Raw genomic sequence first — 23,183 nt, 5'->3', positions numbered from 1 at the left:
ATAATCATATCAACATAACAGGACGTGCGCAAAGCAACTGGGATTAAAAGATCTGTTCAGCTCTCTGTGATCATCAATCACATCAAAATGTGATCAAAGTTTGACAAGTTTAAAACGTTTTTAAAACAGTGCACGTTCGTAATGAATTACAGCAATTTTACCGTCTTCATCACCACAGCTGCGTGTCTGTACAATTATAAAAGAAGATGCTTCAATCCCAGTTTGTGGACTTTAAATCAGGTTTATTTTGTACATTAACGGATATGGATATATGTCTCATTTATGTCTTTTTCAATTAGTCGGGACAACTCTCCCAGCCTTAAAGAAATTCGAAACGGTTGTCAGCAACAAAGCGATAGGAAGCCACCCATGCCCATGCGTCTGCTGCGGACCGAGCCACCGACACCACCGCCGAACACCACCCTTTCCCCACCCCCTGCCCTGCCACTCTCACCTCCACCGTCCATCGTGAACTCAAGTGAGATCCTGGTGGAGCTCGAGCGCAACAACAACACGGCAAACACGCTGCGCAAGGCCCCTACAGAGGGCGACAGCGAGCCCAACCTGATCGACTGTCTGCTGGTCAGTCCTGCTCTCAACGCCCTGTCCATCCAGCTGCCCGCACACGCCGACAGAGTGCTGGGATGCTTCGCCCTCATTCTCAAGATGCTGTAAGAATCCCTCTGTTATTATTCTACTCTCATATTGTATCTTTCCAATTCCATCCAGATTTATGACGGAAATAAATGATAATAATGAATGATAAAAGTACAAAAGCTCGTAAAAGTACATTCTGTAATTTTACTAAAGTCTGTATGTTAGCTTCACAAAATAGCTATGTGGGTGTTTGTGTGTGAGTGTCTGCATACATGTATGTGTGTGTGTGTGTGTATATATGCATGTATGTATGTATGAATATATATATTCTTCTTTCAATTTATTGTAATTAAAAAGTTGGTTAATTACACAAAGTTAATAAATGAAAAAAAGCAAGTGAATTACTTACTACTGTATAAATACAGGGTGTCCGCGGGGTCTTAAAGTATTAAAAGGAAATGAATCAACGTAGAGAAATTTAAGGCCCTTAAAAAGTATTAAAAAGTCTTAAATGCTATTTTTCAAGGTATTAAATTTTTGATTATGCAGTGTATGGTCGTATGCTAAAGTTTGCCTGAATTAAATCTGCGAATGTCAGGATGCTGTGTAGTTTATGAAATCAATGAAATCCTGCTAGATTTGACATCATGCTGCTTTGTTTACTGCAGTAACCAAGGCAACACCATTATTTCTGCAGTTCTATATTCGCCAACCGGCTGAATCAGCTAGATTTAATAGATTTTATTCAGTATATCAATTATGTTTTAGTTTTGGATTAGTTTCTTACAATAATGTTTAGTAAATATACTGTAAGTTAAAATTTGTTTCCGGTTGAAATCTAAAGTGGTTATAAGGTTTTAATATGTATGCAAAGTGTTCCGGTCAGGTTTTTTTTGCCCTCAATTTTGAGTAGTAACCGAAACCTGATCCAATATTTCTATAATACATAAAAAAAAGGAGAAAGAAGAGCAAAGAAACAGATCAGGCATGTTCCTTTTTTTTTATTTAATTCACCGTATTTTAACATTCAACAACTCTGTTAAGGAACAGAGCACTTCTGTGAGGTAGCTTGAAAATCATAATAAATCATAAAAAAACATAATTTCTTCACTTTGGGACTTTTAGTGCAACAGTAAATATTAAAAAAATCTAATTTATGAACAAATAGCTCTTCAACTTAAAAAACCCAGCAGGCAATCCCGAGTTTACATATCTCACAGTTTGCTATGGCAATGTTGTCGTCAACAACTTTATAATACCTCCAGATCTCAGACATACTCGCACTTTCCGCTTCAAGCTGCTTCCGTGTTCTACTTTGCCGGCATTTAACCAATAGCGTCTCTGCAACAAAGTGATGTCATGCTGCACGCGTTGCTGTCTCTGTGTGAATTCAAGAAAGAGGTCTAACTCTGTGACACCTCATAACTATAGATGTGTTAAAATTATTAGTATATATATATATATATATATATATATATATATATATATATATATATATATATATATATATTATATTTATATTTATATTTATATATTTATATATTTGAGTCCTGATTGAGAGGTAATGCCTGATTCTGATCGACTCTGAAACCACATGATCGGGCCCATTTCCGATCATGTGATCAGATCTGGACATCTCTAGAAAGAGTCTTAAAAAAGGTCTTAAAGGGTATTGAATTTCACTCTTTGATTCTTGTATATACTCTGATTTAATGTAATAATGTAATATTAAATTGAATATTATATGAATTGTTTAAAGTGTGTGTACCACATGTATTGTAACTAACTACTATATAACTTTCCTTTTGAGAAAGTTGTTAACTAAATAACAAGGAGCCAGATAATAATGTTATTACATTATACAATAAAAATATAATGAGTGTCATAAAAATACATATATTCTATGTGTAAGTTGAAATATAATCTTTTCAAAAATGTAGTAGTAGTAACTATTTAATTGCATGATTGTAAAATATAATATAACAGTATTTATTATATATTCATACACCGTAACTTTATTATGTAGCTACATCAATTTTCTACAATAAATGATCTGAAGCCACATGATTTGCTTAAATTAAATGGACATGCTATCACTATTTGTGTTGCAGAAAATGAGGATTTTGTTTGATTTGTTGTGCTAGTTATTTGAGCTAGTCTATTCAAACTGTGCCAGCACAGATGTAGTGTAACATTGCAATTTTTTGTTTATTTCTATTTCAACACTGCTAATTGTCCTCTGTTGTATATAAATGTTCATTTTAGGATCTAAAAAAAAAAGCCAACTCAACTATACCGACACACAGGCTTGACCTTAGGCCAGTCTGCCTATTTCTAACAGATTCATTGAGCTGAATCTTTTTTTAGCCTTTCCCACCTCCACCTGATCCTATTGTGAAGCATCCGTTTGCAGAGCCTCGGAGGTTTTAGCTTTCACTGGCCGATCTTACATAAGATTCTTATTTTCTTCCCGTCTCTGAATCTCTAATTTCTCCATCTGGCCTTTTCTCTCTGCAGATCTGACTATGATGACTGGAGACCAGCACTGGCCAGCCTGCTTCAACCCATCCCCTTCCCCAAAGAGTAAGAGCTTTAACATCCTTCTCACCCTGATTACCATTGCTTTCTTCGTTAACAGTTGCTTGATCTTCACTTTTAGCTGTCAATTAATGGCACGAGGTTTGAATTTAGAATCGAATAGAGATCTATTTCAATCACGGCTGAAAGAAGTTTTGAAATTTACAACAGTTTGCACACAAGAAGTGAAAGTAAGAATAGCACTTTTACAGTTAAAATGTACATAAAACAGTATAAGATGTAAATAAAAAAAAAATGTAAAACATTATTGGAATAGTACAGTTGTTCCATGGATTTTTAAATAAAAAAAGAACTCTTTATAATTTGTTGTAAAATTGATGTTTCATGATTCAAGTTAATTGAACATATTTTGATCTTTACATTTGAACCTTTAAAATAATACAAACATTGAACTGAAAAATGGAATCCATAAAAACTATGTATTTTTTTTATTGGAAAACTTTGAAAAATAGTTTGATAGAGAATAAATCAAGGTGATATTTCTGTTTATCAGGGTGTCCGCGTGGTCTTAAAATGTCTTATCTCAAAAACAATATGTTAGGCCTTAAAAAGTCATTAAATTTACTGAAACATTGTGTTGTAGGTCTTAAATCTTTTTTTAAACAGGTCTTATTTTTCCTTTGTTCATGTATATCTACCCAATCTGGCCAACACTCATCCAATCACCAACAATCCATCTTAAAAGGTTAAGTGGTTAAGGTGACATTTGCACCTTAAAGGGTTAAGTGGTTGTAAAAAAATATTTGGGTTGATTTTAAACAAGCAAATTAAGTTAAACATTACTAAATTTAATTTGTTTGTTTGAATTCAACACACATAAACTGTTTGCAACAATTTTGCAGACATTTCTTTTCAGTTTATTATTAAATTTATTATTTAAAAAAGTTTGATTGAACAAATAAAAATATTTTCCAACTTTGCCATTTGAAAAACTCCTTAGCCTTTAGACCTGTGTGAGTCTAAAATTTAATTCATAATGATCTTAAAAATGTCTAAGTCTTAAATTTAAAATCTAAAATCTAAAAAGAAACCCTGTTTATTAGTGTTATATTATTAATGTTTTTTTTTGTTGTTGTTGTTGTTGTTTCTATTCATCAGTATTTTGAAAAAACTGCATCACTGATTTTACTGAACTGTTAAGTACCTCAATTGATTTTAACATTGATTGCATAATATACTTTTTAAGCCAAATCAGCATATTAGAAAATGTTCTAAAAGATCTGAAGTAATGATGCTGAAAATTAATTTATTGACACAACAGCAATTAAAACTAATAAAAAGTGCAACAAAAAGTGTATGTATATAACTAGAGCTTGCTTGTTTTGACACAATATTTTAAATATTTTGCTTAGAATGAACAAAAATATCTAATTATTTCATTATTCTTGTATTATTAAAATATTTTTAAAAAGTTTGATAGGGCAAATAAAAATATTTTGCAACTTGGCGATTTGAAAAACATCTTGGCGTTTAGCCCTGTGTGAGTCTAAAATTTCATTCATAATGCTCTTAAAAATGTCTTAAAGTCTTAAATTGAACTTGCTGAAGCCTGTGGAAACCCTGTTTATTAAACTCCTATAAATATGTCCTATTATAGTTTACTTTAAACTGTTAAACTAACATTTAAAAAATGTAAAAGTGACTGATTAAATGTATAATGTTAAAAAAACATTCAAATACTGTAAATGTTTTTTAACTTTGATTTCTATTCATCAGAATCCTAAAAAAGTGCATGACTGATGTCACTGAACTGTTAAGTAGCTCAGTTGTTTTTAATATTGATTGCATAATCAATGCGTTTTTTCTTGAAGCCAAATCAGCGTATTCGAAAATATTCTAAAAGACCTGAAGTAATGATGCTGAAAATTATTTTATTGACACAACAGGAATAAATTTATAATTTTAAAATTAATATGAAATCAGAAACATTTATTTAGACTTTGCAATACGGTTTACTATTGTACAGTATTTTTAAAGTAAAGTGATTTCTTATAAAAACAAAATGTATAAATAAATCTTTCCAGCCTTAAACTTTTGAACACAAGTATGTGAACTATGATTTGGAGTTCATATTTTGAATGCGTAGCCTGCATAGTGCTGCCGGGGCTCCGTGTGTACATGCGGTGCACTGGTATCTCAGGAGAGTGAGGTCTGACGCGGTATTGTGTATTGTGCCTCTGCTGTGGGATTGTGGGTATTGGGTGAGGCGTCTGTGGTCCTCTGTGGCTCCTGTAATTGGCCCTGCAGGACACAGAACAACAGGTGGCGGGGGCTCACCTGCACTCGTACGCCACGATGAGCTTCCAGCCTTCATTAGAAAAAGTTAACAGCATCCCAGAGCACTTGTGAAATACATGTAAAGAACATTTGATGAGGTCCTTCCAGACACACACACGGCACTTGAAACTGTAGCATCATGCATGCCGAGGCAAGCGCGACTGCATATAGACTCAGAAAGCAACTTGTGTAATTATGTGGAATGACAACACTGTCTTTTTCTTGAGTGTCTGAGTTGAGTCAATGATTTCACGCTTTGCTTTTTCTTCTAGGGCCCTCGCACATGCCAAATTCACAAAGTAAGTGATGGTTTTGATCCTATAGTTTAAAGAATTATGCTTAAACAAGGGTTATGCCAAAGACACTGTAGGCTTGTTTTTTCATGCATTTATCCGTTTTGAGATTTTAAACTTTGTATGAATTGTTTTTTTTTTTTTTTTTTTTTCAGTCAAATTTAAAGAAAACACCCAAAATATATATTTTTAAGTGTTTCTTTTGTCCCACTTTATCAATTTATGTCTTTAGATATCGATTAAAATACAGAATTTTAAAGCTTTTCACAAATTATTTTAGTTTCTCCTGCACTCAAATGCATTTTAAGTGTTTCCTTTGTCCCACTTTATCAATTTGTGTCTTTAGATATCGATTAAAATACAGAATTTTAAAGCTTTTCACAAATTATTTTAGTTTCTCCTGCACTCAAATGCATTTGAAGTGTTTCCTTTGTCCCACTTTATCAATTTATGTCTTTAGATATCGATTAAAATACAGAATTTTAAAGCTTTTCACAAATTATTTTATTTTTTCCTGCACTCAAAATACATTTTAAGTGTTTCCTTTGTCCCACTTTATCATTTTGTGTCTTTAAAACTATGTATTTTAATCAATATCTAAAAACACAAATTGATAAAGCTTTTCACAAATTATTTTATTTTTTCCCGCATTAAGGCATAAATCTCTACTTCAGCAGCACTTGCATACACCAAACTATTCTCAAAATCCCTTCTGTAAAAAAAACGTCTTACAGTGTCAAAAAATAAAGCAAAAATTTTGATCAGATTTATGATCAGATAATGTTCAGATTTTTCTTTGTGGGAATGTCAGCAAATTGGTGCACATATAATTAAATAATCCATAATTTGCATATTTAAACGTATTTGTATACTTGATCAAAATGCATGTTGGCAACTATTATTTAATTTAAAAATGAAATAATTATTGAATTTATTTTAATCTATTCACTTGCAAAGTCATTATAAATATAAAATAACAAGTAAATGCATGTATAATATGAGAATGACTAACCGTGTGATTGGCTTGGATAGGGATAGTTGACCTAGAAGTGAAACTAATGTCATCATTTACTCACCCTCAGTGACGTTCTTCTGTGGAACATAAAAGAAGACTAAATATATAATTACATATTAAAAATTATGTGTCAGTGATTTTTCTCTATGGGTTCTTATGAATATCTTTTATTTTCCATGGACAACAACGCGAGGGTGAGTAAATGATCATACATGAAACATAAAGGAAGATATTTTGAAAATAATATTATTTGTTTCTCAAATTTCTTCAAAATACTTTTTTTACATTTCATATTTTTACAAAAGAAATTCAGGTTTTTCAGCTTTGGCTGAACTGCTTTTTTAAGAGTTGTGGTGAAGATTTGAAAGTTAGGCGTAATCATTATGATACTTCAGTGTATAGTTCACACAAAAAGTCAAATTCACTCATCATTTTTCCACCCTGTTTTCAAACATGAAGGACGTTCTTAGTTCTGTGTAACAACTGTAAAAGAAAATGTCCTGACTGGTCACCTTTATAAACCTTTTCAAGCTCCAATTTGACAAAATACACCAACAAAATAGTCCATACAACATTTCAAGTCTTCTAAATTCAATAGTAAATATTGCTCGTAGCTGTATCAAAAATAAAAAGGGGATCAAATATTTAATAGTCTAGCTATTTTTTGGCAAAGAATGTATCCCAGAATGCCTCATTAGTAGATTTGTTTAGCAAAACTCACACATTTTTCATGATTTGTTTTGCATGATTTCTCAGATTTCTCAGAATAGGTTGTTAAACATGACATTTGGACATCTGCAAAAATGCTATTAAACCATTTCTTAATATGCTTTATGGTTCTTTTTCACCTGTTTAAAGCTTTCTGTCACTTTTAATTGTAACTGCATGAAAAAACCCAGAAATATGTGTTTATAGCAATATAAAATGAATAAGTGATGACAGAATCATTACTAAAAGTGTTTAAGTCGATATGCTTCATGTCTCCTAATAGCTCTTATTTTTATCATTTTAACAGAGAGCTGAAATATGTCATTCAGAGGTTTGCTGAAGATCCCAGACAAGAGGTGAGACAGGAAAACCGCTGTTTGCTGAAAGGGTGTTGTTTGCTTTACAGTTTCAAATGCATGCTTGCTTAATGTTGCCACTGTAGGCTTAGTAAACAATGGCTTGTTGAGCTCCAGCCATTGTAAACCGTATATACACGTGTGTCTCTTTCAGGTCCACTCCTGTTTGCTCAGTGTGCGCTCTGGAAAAGATGGCTGGTTTCAGCTCTACAGTCCTGGAGGTGTTGCTTGTGATGATGATGGAGAGTTGTTTGCTAGCATGGTATGAAAACCTTTGAATGAAATGCGTCGCATTTAGTCTTTTGTTTTACCGCTATATTTACTTTTATGGTCTGATATCGCTCGTTCTTACAGGTCCACATCCTCATGGGCTCCTGCTACAAGACGAAAAAATTTCTGCTGTCGCTGGCTGAAAATAAACTGGGACCCTGCATGCTCTTGGCCCTGCGGGGGAACCAGACCATGGTGGAGGTACATATGATTGAATATATTACTTGGTTTAATTTCAAATGTTGCAAGCTGCCCACCCAAGTAACGTGTCTAGGCTTTATAGACAGTTCACCTTGAGAACTTCTCCAAATACCAGACTTTAAACTTCTGAGACCGCTAGTTTTGCTAGTCTTATGCCAAATTCAGACTGCACGATTTTCAAAGTAGTCATGCCACAGATGTTTTCACACTGCATGACTATCTGGGGTAGCGTTTCGTCACTGCTTTGTACACTGCAAGATGGATCGGCAACAGGGGGGTTCACACTGCATGACTTTACAATAGGAAGAATCGCCGATAACTTTGTCTCGACCCGAAAACTACATCTCTCACACCCAAACACACGCGAGAAGTGACATGGAAACAACGCAAGCTCACATCATATATCGTTTGTTATTAACTACATAATGAGAAAGAAACTTTTATTGGCCTCCCGCTGGCCTGCAGATACCCATACTAGTGGATGCTGCTCTCTCGTTGGCTGTAGGTAATTGCCGATGTTATTTTCAATCAGAACACATTTCACACTGCATGATTTGAATCGCTGACAGGTCCAGATATGAACATGCCAAATATCTCACGGGCGTCTGCGACTCATAGGCGATTTTCTCAGATCGCGTCTTTGATAGTTCACACTGTGATTGTTGCTCATGTGAATGAGCACCGATTTTCCTGTGATTTCAGGCATTTGTGTTCGATTTTTCTCAAAACCTGTCGGCGAAATTGGAGCTTATGGAAATCATGCAGTCTGAACTCAGCATTAACCTAAAAGGACAGATTCAGAATCACCCACAGTCTGGACACTGATGACTATTGCATTCGATTACAACTGAAAATTAGAAATTAAATAATCTGTGTAATTACAGACAGAAATTCAAAACACATATCTGCCTATTTATTCCATGTTTTCTTAAAACATGATTGGAAACTGTTGCCTTTTTTCCACTTCATAGCCATCTTATGTTGTATAACTTGTTTTAGTGGGCCTTCATCAGCACTTAAACATAATAAAAGGTAGCTAATTTTTTTTAATTTTGCTGAAGCCAGAAATATACCTCAGTTTTATCAGATTTTGCACACATTTTTGCCATTTTCTATGCATTTTAGGCCCCGTTTACACTAACACATTTTAGTTTGAAAATGCATAAGTTGTGCTACGGTTGGGCTATCCATCCACACTACACCAGAGTTTTCGAGTGCCAAAAATTGAGCTTTTTAAAATCGCCTATCTGATTGGGGTTTTTTCCTCAGTATTAAGTAGCCTACACAATGTTCAGTCTTGCATCCTTTCCTTGTAAGTTCAGACTTCGCAAGTTATTTGATATGGAAAACAAAATCCTGAGGACACGTCGGGTAAATCTTCAAAGGGAACAGTGTACTTTATAACATCAGTCACATCAGTCTGGCTACGTTGTTTCACTTTCTTAGCAATAAGATGAAAACATGATATAAGAAAACTTTCATTTTGATATTAACTTAACAGACACCAGAAATGTTGAGGCGTCGTGTAGCTGAGTATTTATAGGAGTGTCATTTTCACTGTATGCATACCAAAACAGAGCCTAAATGTTAAAAATAAAGTCCTGGTAACCTTACATGTAGGACACAACATTCATCCTTGTTTGTGTGTGTGTGTGTGTGTGTGTGTGTGTGTGTGTGTATGTTGTGCAGATCTTGTGTTTGATGCTGGAGTATAACATCATAGAGAACAAGGACACCCAGCTTCAGATCATCTCCACCTTAGAGAGTACCCAGGTCGGCCTGCGCATGTACGAGCAGCTGTGCGACAGACAGAGGGAGCTTAAAGAACTGGTGAGCATACAAATGAAGACTTCGATAAGACCGCGCTCAGCCACTGCTGGCGTCACAGTCTGAGATCTGACTCTTAGTTAAAAGCAGTGCTCCCATTAACACAGAAAGACACAAGTGACCCATTTACAAACTTCTTACTTCTAAACTTGTAACTCACAAGCTCCACCTGCTGTTTAAATGAATGTCTATTTCTCTGTTTAGCAAAGAAAAGGAGGCCCTACTCGACTCACTCTGCCCTCGAAATCTACGGTGAGTCTGTGTTTGTGGAAATTACCATGTGTATTCGTGCATGTTGTTATTTTTTTCTGAAACCATATAGGGCTGGGCGATATTACAAAAATCTTATATCACATATACTGCGCGTGAGTATTATATTGAGTACACCCCATTTTGAAAATGAATATTTTTATAAATTTCTCAGTGAGTATAGGCAATGTATTTTGGTGCATTTAAACAAAAGAGATTTATTGAACAGATATATTTATTAAAATAATATTTTAGTCACCAAAACGTATTTAGTAATTGAAAGATAAGTCTATTAAATTCAAGCAAAATATTACAAAAAAATACAACTTAGAAAATTTCAACAAAATTTTTCCTTTTTTTTTTTCTCTTGATTTTTAATGTATAAATTTGGGTGTACTAGTTTTTGGACCGTTATCGTAAGTTATTTTGTTAGATAAGCTAGATAAGATATATATATATATACAGTGCTTCCCACACATAGACTTGGGTATATTAACGGCTGCCCAAGTATATTTAGGGTGCTTTTACACTAGCACTTTTGGTCTGCACCCGGGTTCGTTTGACGTCAGAGTACGGTATGTTTAGCTAGTGTGACTATGTCTTCTGAACTCGGATGCGCACCCGTGAACCGTTCCCGAGTGTGCCTGAAAAAGGTGGTCTGGGGTACAGTGCAGGCGAACTCTGGTCCGGTTCACTTCTGGTATGAATGCCATCGTTCCAAATAACGGAAGTGAACCGCCAACTGTACAACAAACTATCGTTTTCTTAACATTCCTGAGATTAGAAAATCTAATTACAAACAAAAGAAAGAAAAAATTATTAGCGTAAACAAAAACAATGTATCTTGTGCACCATGAAATAATCAACAGTACATAATATGAAACCACAGACTTTTTATTTTGTCCACATGATGCAGTATATATTGTCATATTGCACAGCCAAAAATCCATCCTCAAGGGCTTTGTTCTTTGACTCTAGGATGCTGACTTGGCCCGTCTGCTGAGCTCTGGTTCTTTTGGTAACCTGGAGAACCTCAGTTTGGCCTTCACCAACGTCACCAGTGCCTGCGCCGAACAGCTCATCAAACTGCCATCTCTTAAACAGCTCAACCTGTGGTCCACTCAGGTCTGTTTTCATCTGCTTGGTTACACCATTTAAAAAAATCTTTACTGTTATGGGGCACTTTTTATTTTAAAGTATGTTTCTTGGTATTTGTAAACCCTTAACTGTGACTTTTGCCTCAACAAACTTCTAATTTGCTTATTATTAGTTATTAAGGTGGTAGTTGGGTTTAGATAATGGAATAGCATTAGGCATGTAGAATAATATCATGCAGAATATGTACTTGATGAGTATTAATAAACAACTCAGATCTTAATAATATACAGTTAATAAGCCACTAGTTAATAGTGAGAACTAAAGTTAAGTGTTACCCTATTCTAGCATGTTTCAAAGAATGAACATGAAGAAACATCACAGTTCTTTAGAAACACTTTATATAAGTGGGTCATAGACAAGATTTCAGTGTCTGCATCAAAAAGTGGTTTCATTTGCATAAAAGTATATTAAATGTAAGTAAAGTGTCTGTTTTAGCGTCTGTGAAAATGAAATGTCAAAATATTGGTGAAGTAATGTTACATCATTATTCAGTGTAAAAGATACATTCATGTAAAAATTAAACTATTTTATTTTAACTATCTTATTTGGATCTGTTCTTAATTAAATATATAAAAGAAGTAGTCATCGTATTAAATTTGATTAGGTTTTAGAGTATTAAAAACGGCTTATGATGACAAACTGGTAAAACCAAGTAGTTTGAAGGATGGTGGTGATGTATAATGATTTAAAACTGCAGTATCTTGGCACTGTCAATTTTTAAAAAGAGTCTTGTGATTAGTCATTAAGTTACAATTTTTCTAAATATGCCTGATAAGAGTTTTGGTGTACAAACTATTGTTACACTGTGTTGCGACCCTTGATGGAAAATGTTTAGGAATTTAAAAGGAGTAACATTTAGATGACCAAAAGAATAAAGTAATGGTAAAAGGTGGCAAGAGAAACACACCAACAAGTTTGCAGCGCAAAAGAGTTATTGCTCCCACAAATCATATTTACAGGATGTACAAACACTGAATTATATTTTAGTTTGTATGTCTTCTGTTAAATGGTTCTTTTTTTCACAGGACACATTTTAATTATAATTAGAATTAGTAATTAATTGGATCAAACAAAATGCAGTTTGATTGATTTTAAACAGATAAATACATTCAATAAACCCCCATTGTATTTGAACATATTTTAAAGTTGTGATGCACAAGAAGCATTTCTTATTGTCATTGCTTAAAAAAGTATGAATAGATGATATTTTAGTTTGTGTGTCTACTGTAAGATGGCTCTGTTTTTGTTCAGAAAAAAAATCATTAATCAGGACAGATTGTAATAATAATTAATAGAAAAATAACTTACACTCTTTATTGATTTGATTTGATGTTGCTTTTGTTCAGAAAAAAACTAATCAGGACACATTTTAATTTTAATACATGGACGAATTACAGTTTTACACTTTTGATTTGATGATGAAATATCTTTTATTTTTATTTGGCCCATCTTCCATTCAATTTGATCAAATAAAATACAATTTGACTTTAATTTGATTTAACTAACTTTGATTTAATTTGAACTAATAAATACATTAAATAGAGATTCTTTATATTTGAATATGTTATAATGGTTTAATCTTTCCTGTGATGCACAAGAAGCATTTCTTATTATCACTGCTTTAAAAAAAAAAAAAAAGTATGAATGAATAGCATTTTAGTTTGTGTCTTCTGTAAGATGGCTCTATTTTTGTTCAGAAAAAAATATCAAATTAATCAGGACAGAATGTAATTATAATTAATGGGAAAATAACAGTTTTACACATTTATTGATTTGATGCTAAAAAAACCATTTTTGTATTTGTATACCATTCAATTGAATCAAATAAAATAAAACTTGGTTGATTTAATTTGATCAAATAAATACATTTCAATAAACTTTATTTATATTTGAATATATTTCAAAGTTTAATCACAAATCAAATCAAATCACTTTTTATTGTGACATCATCAGCAACATGTGTACTATGATGAGCGAAAAGCTTAGGTGTTGGCTCCAGACAGTGCAAAATATGACAGTGCAAAATATGACAGTGCAAAATACAGACAGTGCTAAGTACAACAACATACTCCCAAAAAAAACCAAAACTCCCAAAACAATATACAATTAGCAATGTTGACACTAATATATAAAAAGACAAATAGGTGAACTAATAAATGCATTAAATAAACTCTGTTTATATTTGAATATATTATAATGGTTTAATCTTTCCTGGGATGCTCAAAAAGCATTTCTTATTATTAGGGCTGCAACTAACGATTATTTTAATAATCGATTAATCTGTCGATTATTTTTTCGATTAATCGGATTTAAATTAAAAGAAAAGCATTAATTTCTAACCGTTTATTCAAAAAAGCTCATCCCTGAGCTGTTATAACAATAAATAAAATAATAATAAAATTAAAAACTAAGTAGTTTTCTCCTGTTTTCAGTCCAAATATCTACATATTTTTAAATCAAGATACATACTAGACTAGAAATTATGTCTTGTTTTCTGAAGAAATAAAACACCTCAAAATTAAGTGATTGTTTGCTTAAAACAAGTTAAATTATTTGCAAATTGGGTAAGAAAAATAATCTTAATGAGATATGACCTCAAACAAAAGTTTTACCAGTTCACATACACCTGTCAGTGATCGTGATCTATAACGTGAGATGGTTGTCGCCATGTTTACTTGCGGCCGCACGTTTGCCTCATTTATAAAAAGCAAAATAAATTCAACAGTTACTCCCCAAATACATACAAGTAAGTGGCTGGTAAACTTAGAGAAGAATAGATTCAACTTTATAGTTACTTTCACTATGTGTAATGTGTATCTGATATAAATAAAACACAATTATATTTGAATGGATTGTTAGACTTCCTTGTGTTTTACAAACTCTAAATGTATTGTTTTACTAGTACGTGTTTGTATTTACATGTCTAAAACATAAATTAAGTATTAGGCGGTTAAAACGCTGCAGAATTGTGATAATATGACATGTCTTTCTCAGCGGGGTTAAGTTGGTTTTGTTTTCAAAAAACAAAAAAAAGAAGCACTTTTCCGACAGTCCCTTACTGAGAGCTCTGCTTAGCGCGAGCTCTCTCTGGCTCAGTGCCAGACATCGTGCCAAAGCTCTGTTTGATTTTCTCAGTTCGCCGCTCTAAAGGTAAACGAGCTAACGCCAACTTGTCATGCTTGTCAAGCTGGATAACGAGTAAAACATCAGCACCAGGGACTTTTCGGTCCTCACTTCAAAACAGAACAAATGTAGGACCCTGCTGTTGAACTCCATTCCACCTCATCCTTGTCTATGAGGGGCTGAACTCTGTATCAGTGCGCGAGAGAGACTGTGTTCACTTCGCTCCGCACTAAACTAAAGTGTTTTTTAATAATCAAACGTCCCTGTGTTGCGCGACACAACAAAACGATTATGAAATTCATTGCCAACGCTTTTAGTTATCGATTTAATCGATTCGTTGTTGCAGCCGTACTTATTATCACTGCTTGAAAAAAAGGAGAAATGAACAGCATTTATTTAAAATAGAAATCTTTTGGAACATTATAAATGTCACTTTTGAGCAATGTCATGCCTTCTTGCTGAAAAAAAAATCTGCAAATGTATTTATTGATTTGGTTTGTGTTTTTTAGTTTGGAGACGCGGGTCTTCGTTTGCTATCCGAACATCTGGCGTGTCTGCAGGTTTTGAACTTGTGTGAGACTCCAGTGACAGACGCAGGCCTGCTTTCCCTCAGCTGTAAGAGCACATTCACACACATCTTACATCCAATTACCTACAAACTAAAAGAAAAACAGCTGCTGCCAAAATGAAACAGATTAGATTTATAACCTCTTGATCTAAAACAATTCCAACCGCCTTCTCAGTTCTGTCATGATTTACAATCCATCATGTCCTTCCAGACCAGTATGGCTGACTTTCTTTCTTCTGTGGAACACAAAGAACACAATGTCCGAGCTCCTGTTTTTCATACACTCTTACAAAAGTTGCTGATTTATACCATCAAGCTCCGCAGTATCATAAAATATGACTCTCGTCTTCTGAAGCCAGTCATTGTTCGAGAATAATCTCGCTCTCCACCGCAGATCTCCAATGTCATTTTCAGTGGTCACATCGCATAACGTGCAATAACCAGTGGTTTTTGCCATCAGTGAAGTCAAGGAAATGTGGTTACGTGTCTAAAGGCACCTTTTTTATTGAACACAAGCACAAATGAGATGTAATAGTAGATGAGCTATCAGCTTTCAATAGCACCTATTTTTTAAGGTGCGATGTGAATCATATAAACCATCATCTGCTTTTGTTATGAAGGTCTGAGGAGATTTGTAAATGATAACAGAATTCATCTATTTTTCTAATTGACCCTTTTTATTACATTTTGATTGCATTAATTAGTGGTTTGTATTGGTTAACATGTTGGACAGCTAATTTATTGCAACATTTTCCTTGCAGCGATGAAAAGTCTGTGCAGTCTGAATATGAACAGCACTAAACTCACCGCAGACACCTACGAGGACCTGAAGGTAAGAGGATGATGATTTTAGCAGACACTTGAATTTAAAGTTGAAGTGTATGATATTAAATGTCGCGTGAAGTGCTTTGAAATGTGCATTTTTTTAATTCGATGTTTGACGTAATCTCAACTGAAAAATGAAGAGAGGGTGGGACATAGAACAGCTCCTTCCCATTAAAAAAAAAACAGCCAATAGCGTTTTGTTTTATCACAGCTCTGCCAGGGAGTGATTGAGCTCAAGCGCATCAAATGAAAAGCGTCTTAAAGGGGGCGGGACATGTTGGGTGGTAGAGAAGATTTGATTGGTCAAGATTTGATGAGAAACTGAAGTATGACATGATGTGAAAAAAGTTGATCGATTTAGGCGGAAGTGACAAACTGCAAGCTTTACGTGTTTATATTTGTTTTATGTCTTCTAAATGCGAATTTTGTCACTGTTTCGGGGCACACTAGCCAATAGATATCCTTAAAACAAATTATTTTAATTTTCACAGGACCTTTAAATATCCCATGCAAGTTTAATATACCAAAATTGAAGCTTCGTTTTTTAAAAATTTAGGGTCAGTGAGTTTTTATTTTTTGGTATTTAACAAGACAATACATAGTTTATAATACAGAACGAACAAATAATAGACTGTCTTCCTCTCAAAATGATTTAAAAAAAAATGAAAAACAAACAAATTCTCTGAAAAATTAAGCTAGGTTACAAATAAATGAGCAAATAAGAGTAAAAATCAACAGTTTAAATATATGAAAAGATCAAGAGTCGATATTCTATCTATCCATCTATCCATCCATCCATCCATCCATCCATCCATCCATCAATCATTAACAGAACAGGGTAAGCCTTTGATATAGTCTAAAACAGGTGGGTCCAACCCGGTACTAGTGTGTGTACCTAAAAAAGTGGCCAGTGAGTACATGGTTTCCAACATTCTTTAAAATGTGCTTTTTTGTTGAACAGAATAACAACAACAAAACTGTTTTGGAACGAGTAAAGGGCAACTAAATGATGACGATTTTCATTTTTGATGCTTCCATACAGCCTATATTATGTCTCCCTATTCAATTCCAAACATCATGAATTTTCCAGGTCTTGTAAAAGGATTTGAGAGATCGTGCAAGTAAACATCATATCTTAAGTTTTATGTAGCTAAAGATTTCTTGGATCCACATTTCATGTGATGGAGGAATGACCTATGATAAGAATGGCTCTTCTAGCTAAAAGAGTTTTTTTAAAATTGTTATTGCATTAAATTGTGAAAAATTAAAGACAGGAAGGGTGTTTGTTATAAAACATTTCAAAATAAAATTGTATTAATTAAAAAAACGTAATGCCGTTTTTATAGTCATTTGTGTGAGTGAGGATATTTTTGCCTGCCCGTATGCAAAATTTTACAAAAACACTTTCCTTGTTTTGTAAATGTACCCCCATATGAATAAATGGCTTCTGTAAAATCTTTGAAATCACAGTAATAAATTCCATTTATGCAAATATCAAACCATTAATACAGTGTTTCTCAACCACGTTCCTGGAGGCCCACCAACACTGCATGTTTTGGATGTGTCCTTTGTCTGTCAAACCCATTACAGGTCTTTCAATCTCTGCTAATGAGCAGATGATCTGAATCAGGTGTGTTTGGTTAGGGAGACATGAAAAATGTGCAGAGCTGGTGGTCCTCCAGGAACATGGTTGAGAAACACTGCTGTAATATACACACTGTGAAATAATTGTTTTACCCATTTATTCATGTTCCTTATACCATACTGAGCAACTTTAGGTTTTTTTACTTTAATGTTGATCCATTCATTAGAGGTCAACCATGCGGTTACAATGCCTGTTAAAAATAATAATATAATAATAATAACTTTTTTTTGACATGTTTAAAGTTATCAGGATGAATGTACAGCGTGCTTCCAGAAATAAAACCAGAGGCAGGTTTTACTAAGAATGTGCCATTGGTTATAGTCCAAATGTACTACAAAAGCAAATCATAAACAATAGTAGCAAATACTGTTGGTTTACTAATCATTTGACAGACAGACAGACAGACAGACAGACAGACAGACAGACAGATAGATAGATAGATAGATAGAAACTTTTGAACAGCTGTGCAAGTTCATTGGTTAATTTCACCCAAATATGATGCTATTGACATCTGTTTTTCAGTTTATTACAATCCTTACAACCATCACAAAACAGCAACATTAACCTACCCAAAAGTATGAGTTTGCATACTTCACAATAGCAGAGTGGGGGAGAGGAGTGTTCAAAAACAAATCTGAACTGTCGAATTTTCCACTTCCATTTGCTCTCTCTAATGGAGCAGAAACGACACGCTTCACCTTTAACTCTTATCACGCTCCCTGTATTTTATTGCCCATATGCATATAGTGATTTACACAAGCACAACATGTTCCTGGTTCAGCTATCAATCGATGGTAACCTTGACTCTAAAATCAAGAGTGGATTGATGGGTCGATAGGAATGCTGTTCCAGGAACGGATGTTGAACCAGGAACATGTCACATTATAAACATCTCACCATCTAAACCTCTCTCTCTCTCTCTCTCTTCCCAAAGGCCAAACTACCCAATCTAAAGGAAGTGGATGTTCGCTACACGGAGGCATGGTGAACACAACACATCAAGGAGATTTTAAGTCGCTTATACATCATCCGAATTCGACATAATCAAGAAAAGGACGACTGTATTTATTCACACAAGGACCTTGTGATATCATAAATGCTCAAAAATCATCTAGTGTCTCATCAGAAAACAAGGACGCTCTTCAAAGCGGCATTTCTGAATGCCAGAACACGTTTCATGACATCATCAGACAGCACAGAAATCTTTCTAATGACATCATCAGGGGACTTTTTCTCTCTCAAACTTCCCCAGAGGCACAACGGCCCTTGTTTTAACCCGTACCTTTTTTCGTTCCCTAAAAAGACAATTTGATTCATCTCTTTTCTCCTTGAACCACCTGGAGCCATTTCCCCTGTGGCACCAGCGTCTGGTGAAGGCCTGAATATTCAGACCCACATTCCAGTACAGTTTTGATATCACCTCCTGTGTGGAAAGCCATTTCCACTTCATGTTATTTTTTTCGTTCTTGTTACATGTGTGCTTGGTCTTCTCGGTTCAGAGTTCGTCATTTAGTGCATTCTCTCAAGAGAGAGACTTCTGGTGTAAAACATGAGAAGTGTTGACTTCTCGACATGTCATCTCTATATCTCTATCGCTCTGAAAATCATTTTTATCAACTTGAATAAGCATATTTTTCCATACACTGCTTTCATATATGTGTGTGTTTGTATAGAAATTCGACCCCATTTTTAATGCGGACATTTCAGGGGCTTTGCTCAGAAAAAAAAATCTCTTTTGTTCGTCATTTTCTTTCTCCTCTTCTTTATTTTTTAGCCACATTGTACAGTGTAATTTTAATTTCACACCCATATTTAAGAGAACATCGTCCAGGAAGTAGACTGGGACTACTTCCCCTTTTTTCTGGTCCTTTTAAGAACTTTTGTCAAGCATACTGAACCAAGATGGTGCCTAAAACATTGTTTTCTGTAAAGATTGCATCATATAGCAACTGAAGTCCGCTAAAGTTGTACATAGAAACATTATGGACTTTTAAAACAGGCTTTATTATTCTCTGTAAACTTCGCCTCTAGTGGTCGATAGGAGTCCACCACGAGCGTCCTGCCACAACGGTCGACAATGTTCGCATATTTATATCAAATCGAGCCAAGATTTGTGCTATGTTATGCAGTTCAACCTTTTTATATTTCGTTTTTCTCGCTTTTGTGATCGACGTATAGTTTATGAACTCTGTAATAAGTTACAGTCAATCGCTCGACTAATGAGGTAGAAGAAAAACAATTGGAAGTAAACAATCGATTGCCGTCGTAACTTAAATCGAGAAGTTTTCTTATGTTTACAAAGGCGCGTCTGTCTCAACTCCCACTTTGAAATATATCTAGACAGAGTCGCCGCCCCGTCTTGAAAGTAGCAGTTTTCATAGGTCCAGCTTGTGTGTGCGTGTGTGTTCGGTTTCATACAGATATAGATGCCGTCCGGAGATGGGGGTGGTGGGGCGATTCGTACTGGGTGCCATAATGGCACCAACTTATATTCTGCCATCTTGCGTAGTTGCATACTGTAAAATGTACATATGAGTGTATATATAATTTCCCGAGTTCTCTTTCTCTCAAGATTTTGAGAGACTCATTGTTGCCTTCATTTTCGTTTTTGAGATTCATGCATACGGTCACCTATATATTTTTTTTGGTTCCCTTTCCCGCTCCTAGACCAAGTGCACTGTTATTGTATTTGAATTCTTTTTTTTCTGAAGTTTTATCCACTTTTGTTGGCCGTTTGTTCGTTAATTCTCTTTTTGCATGTTGCAATTTGATCATACAGATTTTAATATAAGGGTAAAAATCACTAGCCCCCTTCAACCACTTACCATATGGATCAATGTTTCTTAAAGTGAAAGATGGACAGAGTTTGTGTGTGTGTGTGAATTAAACCGATGGATTCAATTTGAGAATGTGTGTTATTAAGGTGCGTTTGTGAGTGGACTTGAACCTGTGCCATCTTGTACACTGGTGAAACTCAAGCCTTGGTAATGTGACTGACATTTCGTAATGGTCTTCGATTTTAACAACGGACCATTTTTCGGGAAGGATTTAGGGGGCTGGGTTTCCCCCCAGCCTTCATTTTGTTAAAAAAAACAACAACAAAAAAAAAACAAAGCCATCTCTTTGGATGATGGCTGATCTATTGGATACTTCAGTCAAATGATTATTCATTTGTAATATCCTGTGGAGCTCACTGTGCTATATGTGTTTTCAGTGTCTCGTTATCAACAACATATGATGTTTCATTATTTTCATCATCTTATTTTTCTTTAAAGCGCGCTTTTTGCTATGTTGAATTGAGACTGAGTCTTAATGCGATGCGAGTGGGGTCCCCGTGGCCCAGTGGTGTACATACAGAACGAACTACATTTCCCATGACTCCTGGAGTTTCTGCAGATAGAACTGCTGCCCTTATTTCTTCTGTGTTTTTTCTGCTTCTATCTTCAGCTGGGTTGCTGCTGCTGCTGCTCTGTGGCTGTTGTAATGAGAACACACAACCTTCAACAGGAAAATAAGCCTAATATGTGAACCAGTTTCAATCAAAATAAACTGTCTGTGAATATGTTTCAAATAGAACGCTTCCAACGTATGTTTATTGACGAGTTTTACTTGAACATTCAGTAGTTTAGTTAATACGTTGTTATATATATTATATATATATATATATATATATATATATATATATATATATATATATATATATATATATATATATATATATATATATATATATATATATATATATATATATATATATATATATTTTTTTTTTTTTTTTTTTTTAAGTTTATATCTAATTATTAATACACATTTATATGTAATAGATAATTTCAATGTGATGTCATTGGCCTATGAAGATTTTCTGCTGGTTGTCAAACTTTTAATAACTAACAAGAGGCAATTCAATCATATCTCAATGTTAAAACAGCTGTCGTAATGTTAGTTATAAATGTATGGACCCTTTGAGAATTCTCAGGAGCTATGGAAATGAAAAATGTAAAACAGGAAATACATTAGGACCATTGTTATTGTTTACATTCTTCAAAATGGTCTGTAGAAATACAGTCAGGTCAATAAATATTGCGACATCGACACAATTCTAACATTTTTGGCTCTATACACCAACACAATGGATTTGAAATGAAATGAAGATGAACTTTAACTGCAGGCAGTCAGCTTTAATTTCAGGGTATTTACATCCAAATCAGGTAAACGGTGTAGGAATTACAACAGTTTGCATACAAGTCTCCCACTTGTTAAGGGACCAAAAATAATGGGACAATTGGCTTCTCAGCTGTTTCATGACCAGGTGTGTGTTATTCCCTCATTTCCCTCAAATCCATTGTGTTCGTGTATAGACGCCAAGAATGAATTGTGTATAGAGCCAGGAATTGTGTCCCAAAATACCTGACTGTATATACCATAAGTCTCAAACTCAATTCCTATAGGGCCACAGCTCTGCACAGTTTTGCTCCAACCCTAATCAAACAGAGCTCATCTAAGTAATCAAGGTGTTCGAGACTGCTAGATCAGCTGTGATATGATAAGGGTTGGAGCAAAACTGTGCAGAGCTGTGGCCGTCCAGGAATTGAATTTGAGACCCATCTTATGCCTGCTGTGCACTAGATCTGCATGATTCTGGATAAACTAAAATCAGGATTGTTTAAAATTAAATTCCGATTCTGAATATACAACAGAATAAATCATTGTATTAAAAAAATCGAATTTACTAGAGATTCTGACAAAGTTTTAATTGCTGTAATTATTTTTTTAATATTGTATAAAATATACTATATAATATTGTATAATAATTCATTTCAATATCAGTTTAAAAAAAAAAAACATGCAAATCAAGAACATTTAAAATTAAGATTGCTTTTAAATTCACCAAAATTATTTAATTTTTATGCAATTCCTGATAGTATATGCGATGTTAATGTTATCCCCAGTGTTAGTATGTGAACCATAATGGCACATAGATTGTACAAACTTACAAATGAAGTAGTGCAAAAACAATTCAAATGCATAGATGTGATACACTTCTGCCAAAATCCGTTATTAAAACTATTTAAGTATTCTAGCATGTGCAACTTAAGTCAATTTACTCAGTTTATCACTGCAAAATATATGTATGTGATGATCCAGAACCTGGAACGTGTCCTCCAAAAGCAGAAGACAAAAAAAACACATCCTGCTTTTCAGCATTTTCACACACTGACAGGTCTGCCAGTTCCTTGTGGTTAAGGCGTGTTTACTTTACACCTGTTGACAAAATAGATTAGTTATTACTGACCGGAATGAGGAAATGGTGTTATTTTAGATTAGGCTGCTATATGTTTCTGGTGTCGATTCTGTTCTTATATCAGAAGGTTTGAGGTTAATGTTCACTAATCTAAAAGAAAATGGCCCTTCTACGCTCCAAATGTGTTTGTTGAAACTCAGGATACAGGTAAAGCTTGTGCCAAAAATCTCT

The 23,183-nt window shown here is 34.3% G+C and overlaps 1 protein-coding gene across 1 annotated transcript in view; it reads left to right on the top strand.

The window, feature by feature from the left end:
* cmip (c-Maf inducing protein) overlaps positions 1-21,286 on the top strand; it is a 49,450-nt gene extending 28,164 nt beyond the window's left edge. Inside the window, exons 10-21 of the mRNA XM_056477947.1 lie at positions 300-671; positions 3,115-3,180; positions 5,745-5,771; positions 7,796-7,844; positions 7,999-8,106; positions 8,199-8,315; positions 10,005-10,145; positions 10,347-10,394; positions 11,370-11,516; positions 15,182-15,287; positions 16,002-16,072; positions 18,645-21,286. Coding sequence (XP_056333922.1) covers positions 300-671; positions 3,115-3,180; positions 5,745-5,771; positions 7,796-7,844; positions 7,999-8,106; positions 8,199-8,315; positions 10,005-10,145; positions 10,347-10,394; positions 11,370-11,516; positions 15,182-15,287; positions 16,002-16,072; positions 18,645-18,698 — 1,306 coding nt within the window. The 3' untranslated portion in view covers positions 18,699-21,286. The remainder of the gene's footprint in view (positions 1-299; positions 672-3,114; positions 3,181-5,744; positions 5,772-7,795; positions 7,845-7,998; positions 8,107-8,198; positions 8,316-10,004; positions 10,146-10,346; positions 10,395-11,369; positions 11,517-15,181; positions 15,288-16,001; positions 16,073-18,644) is intronic.
* Positions 21,287-23,183: the final 1,897 nt, after the last annotated feature.

This window comes from Danio aesculapii, chromosome 18, assembly GCF_903798145.1.
Source record: "Danio aesculapii chromosome 18, fDanAes4.1, whole genome shotgun sequence".
Lineage (NCBI taxonomy): Eukaryota > Metazoa > Chordata > Actinopteri > Cypriniformes > Danionidae > Danio > Danio aesculapii.
The sequence above is the reverse complement of the archived record's forward strand: the minus strand, read 5'-3'. Positions and strand labels throughout refer to the sequence as shown.